Source organism: Chiloscyllium punctatum, chromosome 3, assembly GCF_047496795.1.
Source record: "Chiloscyllium punctatum isolate Juve2018m chromosome 3, sChiPun1.3, whole genome shotgun sequence".
NCBI classification, from domain to species: Eukaryota; Metazoa; Chordata; class Chondrichthyes; order Orectolobiformes; family Hemiscylliidae; genus Chiloscyllium; species Chiloscyllium punctatum.
This window is the reverse complement of record NC_092741.1, coordinates 156,818,035-156,835,744: the sequence shown is the minus strand read 5'-3', so window position 1 is coordinate 156,835,744 and position 17,710 is coordinate 156,818,035. Positions and strand designations below refer to the sequence as shown.

General features: G+C 41.1%; 1 protein-coding gene across 10 annotated transcripts in view; it reads left to right on the top strand.

The window, feature by feature from the left end:
• agbl5 (AGBL carboxypeptidase 5) overlaps positions 1–17,710 on the top strand; it is a 126,092-nt gene that overhangs the window by 38,405 nt on the left and 69,977 nt on the right. For all 10 annotated transcript variants that reach the window (XR_011955316.1, XR_011955317.1, XM_072562881.1 and 7 more), the window contains 5 exons: positions 682–859; positions 1,687–1,865; positions 2,155–2,725; positions 7,208–7,377; positions 10,850–10,985. Coding sequence is in view for 8 of the 10 variants with exons in the window: in XM_072562881.1 (XP_072418982.1) it covers positions 682–859; positions 1,687–1,865; positions 2,155–2,725; positions 7,208–7,377; positions 10,850–10,985 (1,234 nt within the window). In the remaining 2 variants the exon portion in view is untranslated. The remainder of the gene's footprint in view (positions 1–681; positions 860–1,686; positions 1,866–2,154; positions 2,726–7,207; positions 7,378–10,849; positions 10,986–17,710) is intronic.

Here is a 17,710-nt window from a genome sequence, read left to right as displayed (position 1 = left end):
TAAATTGAAGCTGTGATTTGCTTTTTCAAAAAAAGTGTACTTTTACTCTGATTGGCAGTAAAAGTAGAGATGTCTAATATTAGACATTTCTGTGTCAGCTATTGAAATACAGAGCAAAGTCCAAATAACCTACCCAACATTGTACCTCCCACCCTAACCTCTGGTTACCTCTGCTTTACTATTGCAAATTTCTATGTGCACCATTCAGTAGCCTTTGAGCAAGAATGTAAATTTGCACTGAATTGAAGATGGTTTTGTGCTGTAGACCTGTGTTGAGAAAGAATTTAATTTAGACTGTTCAATCCCATTTTTATATTATTTTTGTGGTTAACAGGCAAATAGATTATCCATTTCTTCTGTCAAGATTTAATTTGACCTCCGATCCCAAATAAAAGGTCAATGTATGACGCACTGATTCACTGGGGTCCTCCATTTGTAATTGTTTATGGTCTTAACACAGGAATGTCTGTGTTGTGTATTAGAGTTCCTATAGGCTACTGGCAAGAACTTGAAGATGGAGTTCTCCCTAAAAAACACTATCTCTTTACCCTTTCTTTGTTTACGGGGAGGTAGTTTGATTTGAACATGTACAAATATTCCTTTTTGAAGTGCTCTTATCTTATTGTATGAATTGAAATTTGTGAAGTGAATAACTTGTAACTCTAGGAAATTTCACTTCAGTTCTCCAGATAGTATTTACTATCACCGTGAGCCTCTGTGTTATTCCTTGGACAAACGACGTGTTGATCTTATCACCATTACTTCATGCGATGGAATGGCAGCAGAATGTGAACCAAGACTTGACAAGCTTTTTCCAGATGATTCCATTCCTCGCCCAAAGCAGTTTCCTGGGAAACAAGTAAGAAAATCCAAAGTTCTATATTCAACATATGAAGACTTAGTGGACTTTCCAGCAATTCTGTTCAAAAGCCACATGTTGAGGTCTTAGTTTAAAAATTGTTTACCATAATCTCTAGGTTTAAATTTGGTTTATTCATATAATTAATCCAAATAGAAATAGGCCTTTGATCAATATTTGATAAAAGCTAATCCTACACCTCTACTTTTTATTTATTGCCACACAGCTTTTCATTCTCAAATATTTATCCACATTTCCTTTAAAAGTTTAGTTGCATCTGCTTCCAACACCTTTCCAGGCAGTACAATCCACATACAGTATAGTTTTTCCTAATATTGCCTATGGTATTTTTTGCCAAGTATTCTCTGGCTGCTGATGTTGTTCTGTTTTCATGATTGAATAATGCTATCACATCTTCTCTATTTTGAGGGGTCAACCCAAGTTTCTCTAGTCTCTCCATGTGACTGAAGTCTTTTATCCTCAAATGAACATGAACACTTCATCACACTTTGTTTGGAGTTGTGGTGCACTGATTTAATTCTTAGCAGCCAAATGAAGTCCTTAGAAACACAACTCATAATTGTTGGCTGTCTTAATATAAACTCAAAAAAGGTTTTAGTATTTTGAGAAAGAACTTGAGTGCTGCACCCGACTCTACAAAACAACTGTGGGCCAAAGCAAAGCTCAAGTCCAACTTTATTTTAACTGTTAATTCCCAGGCTAAATAAATCATCCCCAGTCAAATGAACTTCTGTGATCTAAATCATTTGTCTCTGTGATTGATTGATTGTATAAATTAATTAAATCAAGCTTTTCTTCTGTTCCAGGTGTTTTTCCTCAGCAGTCGAGTACATCCTGGTGAAACTCCCTCTAGTTTTGTTTTCAATGGTTTCCTAGAGTTTATTTTACGGGCTGATGATCATCGTGCTCGTATGTTGAGACGAATGTTTGTCTTTAAACTTATACCCATGTTGAATCCAGATGGTGTAGTGAGGGGACATTATCGGTAAGCATGCAAATGTTAAGATGTTATAATATTATTCAATCAGGGAACTGCTGCGATTATGTCTTTGAATACCTGGTTCTGCCAACATTGGTTGTAGCACCAAATTAACAAATCAGCAGTATTAGATTCTGGTGTGCATTGGAAATACAAAAACTGTATTGAGCTTTAGGAAACAGCAAGAAAGTGGAATTAATAAGAGAGCTTTACCAGAAAGGCAGCATTGGCACAGTGGCTGAATGCCTTAACCTGTTCTGTTTCAATTTATGTTTCTGTGTTTTGTATTTTGCAGTACTGACTCTAGAGGTGTGAATCTGAATCGTTTATACTTGAATCCAGATTTTAATTTGCACCCTTCAATCTATGCGGCCCGTGCAGTCATCCTGTATCATCACGTTAACAATCGTGTGTCTTTGGGTAATTGTGACTGGAAAAAGCTCTCTTCATTGTCATCCAGTGGTCCTCTATGCACAAAAGACTTGAACCATTCCATCAATACGACTTCTACCTCTCTTGAGACCACTCTGTCAGAGATGGAGAAAAGCAAAAATATAAAAAACTTTGAAAATGGGGAAGTAGATTGTATAATTTCCTGTAAAGATATTGACCATTCAGATTCATTAATTCAAAGCAAAGATAACAATGGGCAGCCACTTTCAGAAACACACAATGGAAAAACAGTTTCATCGAGTGGTAATGGTGCATTTTGCGAGAAGGCAACTGATAGTTTTGACCCTTCAGAAACTGTTGAGCACATTCCTCCACATGAAAGTGGAATTGCATACTATGTGGACTTGCATGGCCATGCCTCAAAGCGGGGTTGTTTTATGTATGGAAATTCACTTCCTGGTGAAAATAACCAGGTAAGTATTAAGTGTATTATTTGTTCAGTGAATCCCAAGACTAACACATTTTGCAGTTGTTGTGGGTATGTTCACTGAGCTGGGAATTTGGTTTGCAGACATATTGTCCCATTTCTAGGCACATCATCAATGCTGTGGAGTCTCCTTTGAAGTGCTGCTGTACTGTGTCGGTTGGAATTTATTTGGTTTCGTTCCCGCTGCTTCCGGTTGTTTGTTGCAATAGTCAGTATATTGGGTCTAGGTCAATGTGTTTATTGATAGAGTCCACTGAGAGTGGCAAACATCTAGGAGTTCTCTGGCTGTCCTCTGTTTGACTTGTCCTGTTATTGTTGTGTTGTCCCCAGTCGAATTTATGGTCCTTGTCTTCTGTGTGTATAGATACTAAGGATAGCTGGTTGTACCGTTTAGTGGCTAGTTGATGTTAATGAATGCAGATCGCTAGTTTTCTGCCTGTTTGTCCTATACAATGTTTTGTGTAGTCTCTGCATGGAATCTTGTACACCATGTTTGTCCTGCACATGATGTCCTTGGTGAACATACGTATGACAACTGCAACTGGCACCCGAGCTACAAATCTTTACACCACCCTTGAACTAACACATTTTATCTGAGTACATAGTGATTTTATTGCATTCTAACATAAAATATAAAATGAGATGTTGTTATTATTATAGATTCCTTACATTGCATGAGGGATCTCAGTTCTGTAAATATATTTTGTGTGAATACCATCAGCAGACAACAGAAAATGATGCCGGATATCATGAAGATTTGGATATACTGTAATAAAGTTGGTGCAAACTGCTCATTTTAAAATGTTTCAGTGCATTTGACATTGCATCCTTAAACTTTAAAAGTGTAACTTTTTCTGTCTCCGTATTAGTTTATTCATATACTATCTACAAAGATGACATTGGATGCTTTCGAAGGTGTGCGCATTATTGTAAAATTTAATGCCCTCGAAAATAACCAGGAATTGCATCATGGAAACTAACCAATCAATTCAACCAGTCCAATAACATAAATTGTGTGAAATATCCAAACGTATTTCTAACATCAGGATATCAGGAAGTATTTGAAAGTGAACCACATAAGGTGATATTAAAGCAGGCATCCAAAATCTAGTCAGAGATAGATGTTAAAGGTTCTTATATAGAAGGAAAAAGAGGTGAGGAGTGATTTGGGTATATTAAGAGGATTGCTGCCAATTGTAGAACAATGAATTTATGGATACACAAAAGGTCCGAATTGGGAGAATGTTGTGATTTCAGAGCGTTAGCCCATTCCTTTTTGTTTTTCTTTCTCCTTCCTCCCTTTTGGAATTTAATCACTTCTGCTTTCCAGGTAAAAACAATGACCTGCAGATGCTAGAAACCAGATTCTGGATTAGTGGTGCTGGAAGAGCACAGCAGTTCAGGCAGCATCCAAGGAGCAGTGAAATCAACGTTTCAGGCAAAAGCCCTGCATCAGAAGCCCTTCCTGATGAAGGGCTTTTGCCCGAAACGTCGATTTAGCTGCTCCACTTCTGCTTTCCATCCTATTACAGAATTTTCCTCTCCCCTTTCTTTATTTCTGTTTTGGTTAACTTCTGATGTTAACACATCATGTTGTTCTTGTTCCTCTTTAGCATATGTTATTTGCCTGAGGAGGGTATGGCTTTCAGGTACTATTTTGAGCAATGCACTCTTTCATATCAGTTGAAACGAGGTGGAGTGTTTCGGCTATTCCATTCTTTGGGGATCTAAGTAAATGGATATTGGATCTGAAAAACTTAATTCAACTTGAGATTTTAGTTGTCTTTTAAAGACTTCAAGCCTTCAGCATAGTTTACAGTGTTAAAAATAAGATTTGCACTGCCTCTTTCTTTTATTGCTTTCCACACTTCATTGCAAATCTGTTGTTTCCATGTCATAGAACATTAAAATGGAATCATTTTTGCTTCTGGTTAGGTTGAATGTTATAAGATCATAAGATATAGGGGCAGAAGTAGGCATTTATCTTAATCATTCGGCTGTGCCATTCAGAGGGGTCATGGTTGATCTGATAATCCTCAACTTCATTCTCCTGACTTTTCCCCGTAACCCTCAATTCCATCATTGATTTAAAACCTGTCTATCTCAGCCTTGAATGTACTTAACAATCAGCCTCTACAGCCGTCTGTGGTAAAGAATTCTGCAGATAAACTCATTTCTGTCTTAAATGGGTGATCCCTTCGTCTGAGATTATGCACTCTGGTCCCAGACTCTCCCACTAGGGGAAACAACTTTTTTACATCCATCCTTTCAAATCCCCTAAGAATCTTAAATCTTTTAATAAAATGATTCATATCCCTGTGTCCCTAAACTTTCTTTCTCTATTTAACTAATGTTCAGCTTTCCTCTGTTCTTCCTGCCAAAATGCATAACTTCCCCACGTTGTCTACCTGACAAGTTTTGACCCATTTGTTGAACCTGTCTGCATATCTCTCTAGACACCTTCAGTGCACTTACCTTCCCACATGTTTTTTGTGTCATCCACAAATTTGGCTATAGTACATTCACTTCACCCAAATCATTAACACAAATTGTAAAGGAGAAAGTGAGGACTGCAAATGCTGGAGATCAGAGCTTAAAAATGTGTTGCTGGAAAAGCACAGTAGGTCAGGCAGCATCAACGGAACAGGAGAATTGAGATGTTTCGGGCATTCCTGAAGAAGGGCTCATGCCCGAAACGTCGATTCTCCTGTTCCTTTGATGCTGCCTGATTTGTTGCGCTTTTCCAGCAACACGTTTTTAAGCAAAATACAAATTGTAAATAATTGTGACCCCTGCACTGATCACTTTGGAACTCTCAAATTACAGGTTGTCATCCTGCAAATGTCCAATTATACCAACTCTCTCTATTCTGTTAGTTAGGCAATCCTCATATCCATGCTAATGTGCTAGCTCCAACACCATGGGCTCTTTATTAAGTAACTTATCATAGAATCATGCAGCATGGAAACAGACCTTTTGACTCAACTAGTCCATGCCGAACATAATCCCAAACTAAACTCGTCCCACTTGCTTGCTCCTGGTCTATATCCATCCAAATCATTCCTACTTATTCAATTGAGTTTTCAACATTGTATTTCTACCCAAATCCACTATTCCTCAGGAAGTTCATTCCACACGCAAACCATTTACTATGTAAAATCTTTGCCCCTCATGTCTATTTTAAATCTTCTTTCTCTCACCTTAAAAATGTGCCCCCTAGTCATGAAATTTCTCCTAGAGAAAATACACCTACCATTAAGTCTGTTTATAGCCTTCATTATTTTATAAATTTCTGTAAGGTCACCTCTCAACTCCTTAGGCTCCATTGAAAAATGTCCCAGCCTATCCAGCCTTTCTTTATATCTCAAACCTTCCACACCCAGCAACATCCTGGTAAATTTCTTCTGAGCTCTCTCCAGCTTAATAATATCTTTACAATAACTAGGTGGCCAGAACTGGACACAGTATTCCAGAAGCGGCCACACCAATGTCCTGTATTACCTCAATACGACTTCCCAACTCCTATACTCCAAAGGACTGAACAATGAAGTCAAGCATGCCAAATGCCTTTTTAACTACTCTGTCTTCATGTGACGCAAACTTCAAAGAATTATGTACCCGAACCCTGAGCTCTCTCTGATCTATAATACAACCTAGACCCTACCATTAATTGTATAAGCCTACCCTTGTTTGTTGAACTGTCCCAAATACTGGCAGATCATGTCAAACAGCATGTCCCTTTAGCTATTTGCAATAGTCAAGGTGCTGACCATACATAACCAGGCCATGCTTGCAAAATTCCAGTTTCCAACATTAGGTGTGCTTGAACGATTGGATGTCACTTGCTAAATAATTTTGAATGTAATAAGAACTATGCTGACAACCAATTTAAGATTGCCAGTGGGACTCTGTGTGCTATGTTTGTGCATGCCATATGCAACATATACTAACACACACTTCCCCTTAATGTATCGTGCTTGCTAAATCCAATTCTAATAAGTTTATCAGGCATGGTTTCCTGTTCGTGAAGCTGTGCTGACTCTGCTTGACCATATGTATTTCTAAATGATGTGCTATTACGATCTTTATAATAGATCCTAACATTTTCCCAATGATTGATGTCCAGCTAACTAGCCTATAATTGCCATATTTTTTATCAACTTCCCTTTTTAAATAAAAGTGTTACTTTGAAAGTGTACAAATCCTCTGAGAATTTTCCTGAATCTGGTTTCTTGGAAGATTACTATAAGTGCACCCAATATCTCTTTTACACTCAACACAGATTCTGTAGGATGCATATTTTTGGCTGTGTTGATTGAACTGTGTTACTGCTTTCACTTTTAAAAATGCTTCTACTTCCATAAATGTAAACATTTGCTTCCTGTGCTTGGTGATTTTTAAGCTCAATATTCTCAAATAGGATAAAATTCTTCCATTTAATAGTTTTCTTTTTTCATTATCCAATTAGATAGAGAATATGTTGTTTCCAAAACTGATCTCTATGAACTCAGCACACTTTGATTTCACGGCTTGCAATTTCTCTGAGAGAAACATGTATGCCAAAGACAAAAGGGATGGACAGTCTAAAGAGGGAAGTGGGAGAGTGGCAATTTATAAGGCAACTGGAATTATTCACAGGTGAGAGAGTGTTTCATACAGTTTATGAAAAGTTTTTTGTTTTGCTTATACTTCAGTTTTTTTTTACTTGCAGAGTTTTAAATAAAAAATGTTTATTTTGTATTTATGTCATGTTAAAGAATGCAAATGTTGACAGCTGAAAGTTTTTGAAATAATATTCATATCTTTAACTCGAGCATTTTTAATGTAACTTAAATTTCTTACGTTGAGTGCCCTAATTGTTCTAAATAATTTTACTCATAAGTAAATTTTGTAATGATTCAATTCAAAACTGAAGTTTTAGCATTTTGTTATATTTTCAAAAACTGATATTATTCTCAGAAACAAGCCTGTAATTTGAAAATGCAGATCAAATAAGTTCAATCCAGACAATAAATGCACCTTTAATTTATTTTGTTTCTTTGCTATTATGTACTTTTTTAAGCTTAAAGTTAAGAAAAAAAAAGTGTTAGGCAGCATGACATTTATATTTCTTTTCAAAATTTGAAAAATAAATCTGAAATCTGTTCATAATTCAAACAAAATAATTGACTTAGAATATTCAGGAAAATATAATACAGCAAAGCTTTATTATGACTATTGGACATACTTAAAAACAAACAGCTAGTCACTTTAAATTTCATTTTGTTCTATATTTCCTGTTCAACAGAAAATACAATGCCCACAGTGATCTGAAAATATTATTTTTGACTTGGTTTCTAATTAGATTTCTCATTACTGGACAATCTCTCATCGTAGTCGGTAGAATCTGACTCAGTGGTGCACAAGATGGTGCTGTTTGCTATTCTAGTTTTCTATTTAAGATTTTATCATAATTCAAGTATAATTATAGATGCTCAGTTTGATTGTACTGTTTTTCAAAAGAAGCCAAAACATTCTTTTTTTTAAAGTTGGTATAACCTACTTTAGAGTCCTGGAGTTCTAGAGCTCAAGACGGGCTGTTTGACCCAAACTGGTCCATGCCGACCAAAATGTCTGTCCATGCTAGTTCCATTTCCCTGCACTGGGCTCATATCCTTCAAATCCTTTCCTCTCTATGTATTTATCCAAATGCCTTTTAAATGTTGTTTAACCTGTCTCAACCACTTCTACTGGTAGCTAGTTCCAAATACTTACCACCCTCAGTGTAAAAAAAAATGCTCCTCAAGTTCCCTTTTATTCTTTTCCCTCTAACCTTAAACTGATGCCCCTAGTTCTCTATTCCCCAACCTTGGGAAAAACACAGTACATTCACCCTTTCCATATCTCTCATGATCTTATACACTTTTATACGGTCCTCCCTCCAGTGTCCTATGCTCTAAAGGAAAAGGTCCTAGCTTGTCCAACCTCTCCCTAAGATTCAGACCCTTGAGTCCTAGCAGCATGTAGATTGTAAATTTTTTCTGCATTCTTTTTCCTGTTTAATAACATCCTTCCTATAGTAAGGTGACCAAAACTGAACACAATACTCCAAGTGCGGCTTCACCAATGTCCTTTATAACTGCAACATAACTTTGCAACTTCTCTACTCAATGCCCTGACTGATGAAGGCCAGTGTGTCAAAAGCCTTCTTCACTGCCTTGTCTACCTGTGACTCCACTTTCAGAGAACTGTGAACCTGAACTTGAAGATCACTCTGTTCCACTGCACTCCTTAAGGCCCTACCAATCACCATGAAACTCCTACCTTGATTTGACTTTCCAAAATGCAAGACCTCACACTTATCTATATTAAACTCCATTTACCGTTTCTCTTTTCAAGGTTAGATTAGATTAGATTAGATTACTTACAGTGTGGAAACAGGCCCTTCGGCCCAACAGGTCCACACCGCCCCGCCGAAGCGTAACCCACCCATACCCCTACATCTACATCTACTCCTTACCTAACACTACGGGCAGTTTAGCATGGCCAGTTCACCTGACCTGCACATCTTTGGACTGTGGGAGGAAACCGGAGCACCCGGAGGAAACCCACGCAGACACGGGGAGAATGTGCAAACTCCACACCTACTCCACACCTGAGGCGGGAATTGAACCCGGGTCTCTGGCGCTGTGAGGCAGCAGTGCTAACCACTGTGCCACCGTACCGTCCAGGTTCTGCTGCAGTTTCTGATATCTGGATTAGTGTCAGGCAGCATCCAAGGAACTTCTTGGATGCTGCCTGAACTGCTGTGCTCTTCCAGCACCACTAATCCAGAATCTGGTTTCCAGCATCTGCAGTCATTGTTTTTACCTTGCAGTTTCTGATAACCATCCTCTCCACCACCTACTTTAGTGTCATCAGCAAACTTACTAATCATACCTTGTACATTCTCATCCAAATCATTGACATAGATAACAAACAGTAATGGGCCCAGCACCAACCCCTGAGGTACTCCACGAGCCACAGGCCTCCAGTCCGACAAGCATCCTTCCAATATGACCCTCTGCTTCCTACTATCAAGCTAACTATGTATCCAATTTGCCAACTCCTCCTAGATTCCATGTGTTCAAGAGTTCCAGAGCAGCCTACCGTGTGGAACCTATCAAAGGCCTGCTGAAATCCATATAGACTATGTCTGTCACCTTGCCCTCGTCAACCTTCCTGGTCACTTCATCAAAGAACTCTAACATTGTGAGGGATGATATCCACTCTCAAAGCTGATTACTCCCAGTCAAACCCTGTCTTTCCAAATGCGTGTATATTCTTATCTCTCAGAATCTTCATATGTAACTTAACCACCAAAGGTGTTAAGCTTACTGAGCTATAGTTCCCACGCTTTTCTTGCAGCCTTTCTTGAATTATGGCACAATTTGTACAGGACATTGGTCAAGCCACTTTTGGAATATTGCGTGCAGTTCTGGTCTCCTCCTTATCGGAAGGATATTGTGAAACTTGAAAGGGTTCAGAAAAGATTTACAAGGATGTTGCCAGGATTGGAGGATTTGAGCTATAGGGAGAGGCTGAACAGGCTGGGGCTGTTTTCCCTGGAGCATCGGAGGCTGAGGGGTGACCTTATAGAGGTTTACAAAATTTGAGGGACGTGGATAGGATAAACAGACAAAGTCTTTTTTCTGGGTGGGAGAGTCCAGAACTAAAGGGCATAGGTTTTGGGTGAGAGGGGAAAATATAAAAGAGGCCTAAGGTGCAATTACTTCACGCAGAGGGTGGTGCGTGTATGGAATGAGCTGCCAGAGGAAGTGGTGGAGGCTAGTACAATTGCAACATTTAAAAGGCATCTGAATGGGTATATGAATAGGAAGGGTTTGGAGGAATATGGGCTGGGTCTAGCAGGTGCAATTAGGTTGGGATATCTGGTCAACATGCATGAGTTGGATCGAAGGGTCTGTTTCCATTCTGTACGTCTCTATGACTATGATACACACTACCCTCTGTCTTCTGGGGCCTCACTCGTGGCTCACAATGATGCAAAAAATTTTCCTAATGTAATTTCATTAGAGAATTTGTCTAAAAGTTTTGTGACTTTTCAAAGTTTCTGTGTTTTCCTCCACAGCTATACCTTGGAATGTAATTATAATACAGGCCGCTGCGTGAACTCAGTTCCTCCTGCTTGCCATGACAATGGACGAGCAAGTCCACCACCACTACCTGCTTTTCCACCTAAATATACTAAAGAAATCTTTGAACAAGTATGTAAACATTGTAAACATAAAGTGTCATATATGCAGTGTTTTGAATTTGTGATGCATACACAAGGTCTCGCCTCTGAATTAATACTTCACCTTTTAAATGAATTCAGTTTTTCCATTCTTCCTACCTAAGTTGATAATTTAACATTTCCCCAATCCCCCCAGTATATACAATCTGTTGTCATCTTTTGAAGCAGTCCATGTGCTTCAGCAACCTATCTGTGTTATTTCTTCCCTTTTAGCTTCCTATCACCAGAAAACCTGGATTTATCACTTCCCTTATCTAAGTTAAAAGTTACACAACACCAGGTTGTAGGCCAACAGGTTGATTTGGAAGCACTAGCTTTCGGACTGCTGCTCCTTCATCCTCCACAACCACCTAATGAAGGAGCAGCGCTCTGAAAGCTAGTGCTTCCAAATACACCTGTTGGATTATAACCTGATGTTGTGTGATTTTTAAGCTTTTACACCCCAGTCCCAACACCAGCACCTCCAAATCATCCTTTCTCAAAGTCATTGATATAGATTGTAAATCACTGAGGCCTAAGCACTTGAAACTAACTATCATCCCAAAAGTGACTTCTTTGGTCCTTTTCTACTTTTGTCTGTGAACCAGTCTTCGTTCTATTCCATGTAATATTTTCAATCCCATGTGCATTATCTTGTGCAATAAACTATTGTAGAGTACCTTACCTAATCCCTTCCAAACGTCCAAGTATACTACATCCACTAATTCCCCCTTGCTTGTCCTGCTTGTTGTACCTTCAAAAAGCTCTAATAGATTTGCCAAACATCACTTCCTTCTCATTAGGCTTTGCCGAATATGGTAATTTTCAATATGACTTGTTGCTTTGTAATATATGTTGTTATAGATTCCACCTACTTTTCATTTTGGCCACCTGACTGATCATTCTCTTTTTCTTTCCTATCTTGAAAAGAGAGAGGTAATATTCGCTCTGTTTCAATCCATTGGGAGCCTTCTAGAATCTAGGGAGTTCTGGAGCCTCAAATACTCAAATAATCTACAATCACTGTAACCACTCTTTCAAAACTCTAGGCAGAAGGGCATTGGGCATGGGGGAATTTTAATCCCATTAATTTCTCAGCTTTTTTGCCTTCACTAATGTTAAGAACTTGTAAGTTCCCCACAATGTATCTTTTGCTTTCTGTTGTGAACACTGATGCAAATAGTTTTTTTTTCTATAATTTTCTCATCTTTTATGCCAGTGCCTCTAATATTTTCAATGACCTCTTCCTAACATGGTTCCTAAAAACTCTTAAAATCCATAAGATAAAGGAGCAGAATTAGGCAATTTGGCCAGTGGCGTCTGCTCTACCATTTGATCGTTGCTGATATGTCTTCTGCCTTAATTCTTGTATTAATCAAGAACCTGTCTATCTCAATGACTTTACCACAGAAGGCTCTGAGGCCATGAGTTCTATAGATTCACCACCCTCCGTTCTAAAGGGCTATCCCTTCATTCTGAGGCTGTACCCACAGATCCTCGTCTGACTTAAGAGTGGAAACATCTTTTCCATGTCCATTCTATACAGGTCTCTCAATATTCTGTAAATTTCAATGAGATTTTCTCCCCACACCTTTCATCCTTCTAAACTCTTTTGATTACACACCCAGAGTCCTCAACCACTTCTGGTATGAGGAGCCCTTCCTCCCTGGGATCATTCTAGCAAATCTCCTTTGGACCCCTCCAATGTTGCTTGCATGTCACTTCCACTCCCGTGGTTGCCACCGCCAGTGTCACTTCTACCCCCAGTTGACATCACCCACCAGAACACTGATGACAACCATGCTGCCCCAGCACACACCACCAAAAGCACTGCTTATGCTGCCGTAGATGCCACTTCCGCCCCCATAGATGCCACCAAATACACCACTTCTGCCCCCATGACCATCACCTATAATGTCATCAATGATCCCGTGACTGTCCCTGAAGTGGGGGCAGTCTCCAACTCTACTCTCAACGCTAGGCCCCAGCCTTGTTGGGTTTTTACCACTTCCCCCAAGACCTCCCCGTCACTGAGAACGAATGATCAGTCCTCAGTAAAGGTCTCAGCTTAATTCCATTACGCTCCCAGGTCAACAAATTTCGAATGCATTGTGACATTGATCTTTTCCTCCTCTGTGTCCATGCTTACTACTTCAGTCATGCCTCCCACCCTCCCTCCGTGGACACTTCTCCCGCCTTCAACACACTCCATCGTTTTGGCCCCTGTACGGGCTTCTTTATCTCCAACTGCCATTGTGACATTAACCACCTCAATCTCTCACCCTTCCCAACCACTGCAACCTCTTATCCTCACAATGTGTAGCCCTCCAGTCCCTCTGCTCTAACCCCAACCTCACCATTAAACCAGTGGACAAGATAGGTGCAGTGGTAGTTTGGCGCACTGGCTCCTACATCACCGAAACCAGATGCCAACTCAGACACCTCCCCATACCGCCATGACATCACCTCCCATCACCAAATCATCCTCTCCCAGACTGTCCACAGCCTCCAACCCCACAGTTTGCACCTACCCAAAATTCACAAACCTGACTGCCCAGGTTGACTTATTGTCTCAGTCTGCCCCTGCCCCACTGAACTTATCTCCTCATATCTCAACACCGTCCTGCCCCTCTTGATCCCCATGTACATTTGGAGCACCAACCATTCCCTCTAATCCTCCATGAGTTTTGTTTCCCTGGCCTCCAATGCCTCATCTTCACCATGGATATCCAGTCTCTATACGCATCCATCGGCCATGGCGAAGGCCTCCAAGTCCTCCAGTTATTCCTATCCCACTGACCCAACCAGTATCCTTCCACCGACACAATCATTTGATTGGCAGAATGGGCTTTCACCCGCAACAACTTTTCCTTCGAGCCCTCCAGCTTCCTTCAGACCAATGGGGTAGCCATGGGCACCCGGATAGGCCCCAGCTACGCCTATCTTTTCATCAGATACATGGAACAACCCATCTTCCTCAGTTACGCCATCACCATCCCTCAACTTTTCCTTCGCTACATTGATGACTGTATTGGCACCACCTTGTGCTCCCAAGAGGAGGTTGAACAGTTCATCAACTTCTCAAATACCTTCCGCCCTGACCTTTAAGTTCACCTGGGCCATCTCGGACACCTCCCTCCCCTTCCTGGACCTCTCCAGCTCTGTCAACGGGGACTGACTCAACACTGACATCTCATAGCTGTGTGGACTAAACCACTCCTCTCTCTCCCCCCCCCCCCCCCCCCCGACACCCAGCCCCGCAAAGTAAAAACGCGACCCCTTACTCGCAATTCCTCTGCTGTATCTGCTCCCAGGAGGAGCAATTCCACTTCTGGACATTCTAGATGGCCTCCTATTTCAAAGACTACAACTTCCCACGTGATCAGTAATGCCCTCCAGCACATCTCCTCCACTTCCCCTACCTCCGCCCTTGAACCCCACCCCTCCAAGGGCAACAAGGATAGAGCCGCCCTGGTCCTCAACTTCTACCCCACTAATCTCTGAATGCAGTTAGACTGTTCCTTATCACTTCTCCTTCATGAAGAATTTTGTAAAGAACACCTTCAATCCCAAGTCCATTAGGTTGTGTCCTGCAGCCCCTGTGGGAAAGGGAGAGAGGGGATCCTATTGCATGGTTCCCTGAATAGACTGCCACAGTCATTTGGCAGAATGCCTCATCACCAGAACTTTCCAACAAGCACCAAGACATTGCTTGGCTATTCAAGAGAAAGGCACTACCTGTAAGATCTTTCATGCATGCCCAGTCTCTCTGTGGCACTGCATGCTGTCCTCGAAGCAGCTGCGAGGGCGTAAAGATTGTCATATATCTCCTTCTGGAATATGCCTTTGGAAAGCAAGTCTGGAGAGATATGCAGTGGTTTTTAGCAAAGTTTGTTCCGGGGTGCTCCGGTTTCCTCCCACAGTCCAAAGATACGTAGGTTAGGGTGGATTGGCGATGCTAAATTGCCACTGTCCAGGGATATGTAGGCTAGGTGGGTGAGCCATGCAAAATGCAGAATTACAGGGATTGGTTTGGGGGCAGTGGAGTGGATCTGGATTGAATGCTATTTGGAGGGGCAGTGTGGAGTCGATGGACTGAATAGCCTGCTTGCACACTCTAGCGGTTCTATGATACATGCCGAGGGACATTCTAAAGCTTGGGGCAGCTGCCGCCAAGGCGTAGTGGAGGAAGACCACCATGTAAAGTTTAAATGCCCTTGGTTTTTGCAATTGCAGAGTGTGTCAAATTCCAGTGTTTTGCCTTGGTGTGCAAAGAATGTACAGAAGTGTGTGTGTGTGTTTATGAAGTATAGTTTTACAAATAAAAGTGAAAATTATATCATCCTGAAGCAGTTTTAGGATTGTGATGAAGTTTCTTGGACATATAAACCTTTAGGGAGTGGTCAATAAAGCCTCATGATTTATTGAATCAAATGCTTTGGTCAGTTCACTGAATGCAATGAAGAATTCTGGTGGTATTTTTGACACTTTTCTTGAATTTACTTGTTTACAAAGACCATGGAAACCTGAATACAACTTTATTTAAGACTGGGACTCTGGGGTGTTGTCATTGTCTACATGATCTTAATGGGTAGGTGATCTGACAAACCACAATGATTGGCCCCACCTTTCTCTGCAGCCTTCTCGCGTGCAGTGAGGCACACAGTCTTACCTCACTTGTTTTGCTGCTGGTGACATTTTTCCTTTTTGGAAAGGTTACCATGCAACTACATCTCAGTCAAACCTATTGGATTATACCCCCTATTTATTTCAGCTATTATTTAATCTCCGGTCCTTCCTTTGTATACGTGAGCGTTCCGTTTTTGAGAACCCCCATGAATGATGAAATTTGCGAGTGTGAGACCTGTTAAAAATCCCAGATATGTAAGTTTGCCCATGTATGTTGAATTTTGTTGCTACTTATTTTTGACACGGATGGACAAATTCACAAGTCATGATCTTGCAGCTACCGTTATTCATTACAATGCCTTGTACAATCAGATTTGGCACCATTAATTTTAATGTTACTCTTTATAATTCATATGACTTTAATCGCCGCAGTCCTATAATGATCCTCCAGCTTGGTTTTATTTAGATCGCTATTCTACAGCCTTGAATTTGTATCCTTATTGAATTGTTCCTCCTGTTATTAGTTTGAAGCCCTGTTTACTGTACTAGTTGTTTGATTATTTATGACATTGTTCATAGCCTGTTCTTGGGGGATTCCATCCTAATGGAATAGCTTCCTCTTTCTCACAGCTAACAGTGCCCCATTAGTTGGCATCTTGTGCAATGTTCAAAGTGCATAATTATAGCTACTTTGCTCTGCAAAAATTGGTTTCTGCATTTCCTACATTACAACTGTGACCACATTTCAAAAGTACTTAGAGGGATATATGCCAAGGCAGGCAAATAGGACTAGTTTTATTTGGGAAACTTGGATGAGTTGGACCAAAGGCTCTGTTTTAATGCTATTTGACTCTCTGACTATGTTTAGTTGCCTGTAAAGCAGTATGAGATATTGGCCTTCATTGACTTTTCTTATGCAGCTCATCAATTTCCAATGAGAAACAATATTCCAAACTGTGTCAGCTCAATTTGATTATAAACATTTTGTGTTAGTTTCCTCATGCACATCATTATACTATGCACTCCGTTTTAAAATAAATACTTTTAAAGAACTATCTTTGCTGTTTAACCCTCTGAATTGTGTGTTAGATTATCTGATTCTGTGAATGTTGAATTGATGGAAAATTAGGGATCCTGTAAATTGTATTTAGAATGAATATTCAGTAACATTGATGGTTATTTACAAAGCTAAATGGCCACAATTGGGATAGGGGTTTGGATATTCTTAGACTTGCTATTGCATTGATGGAAGATCAGTCCTCAGCAGAGGCCTCACCTTCATCCCCCTACACTCCCGGATTAACGAGTTCAACACGCGGTGAGACATCGAACAATTCTTCTGCTGCCTTCGCCTCCGCGCCGACTTCTTCAACCAGGATTCTCGCCCACCCTCTGACGACCCCTTCTCCTGCCTCCAACACACCCCATCCACCTGGACACCCCATGCTGGCCTCTTACCCGCCCTCGATCTCTTCATAGCCAACTGCCGCCGCGACATTGACTGCCTCAACCTGTCCAGCCCTCTCACCCATGCCAACCTCTCACCCTCGCAATGTGCAGCCCTCTACTCCCTCCGCTCCAACCCCAACGTCACTGTCAAACCGGCAGACAAGGGAGGCGCGGTAGTAGTTTGGCGCACCGATCTTTACATTGCTGAGGCTAAACGCCAGCTCGCGGACACCTCATCCTACTGCCCCCTTGACCATGACCCCACCTCCCACCACCAAACCATCATCTCCCAGACCATCCATAACTTTATCACCTCAGGAGATCTCCCATCCACCGCCTCCAACCTTATAGTCCCACAACCCCGCACCGCCCGTTTCTACCTCCTGCCCAAAATCCACAAACCTGACTGCCCATTGTCTCGGCCTGCTCCTGCCCCACCGAACTCATCTCTACATACCTCGACACGGTCCTGTCCCCCTTAGTCCAAGAACTCCCCACCTACGTTTGGGACACCACCCACGCCCTCCACCTCCTCCATGATTTTCACTTCCCCGGTCCCCAACACCTTATCTTTACCATGGACATCCAGTCCCTGTACACCTCCATCCCCCATCACGAAGGCCTCAAAGCCCTCCGCTT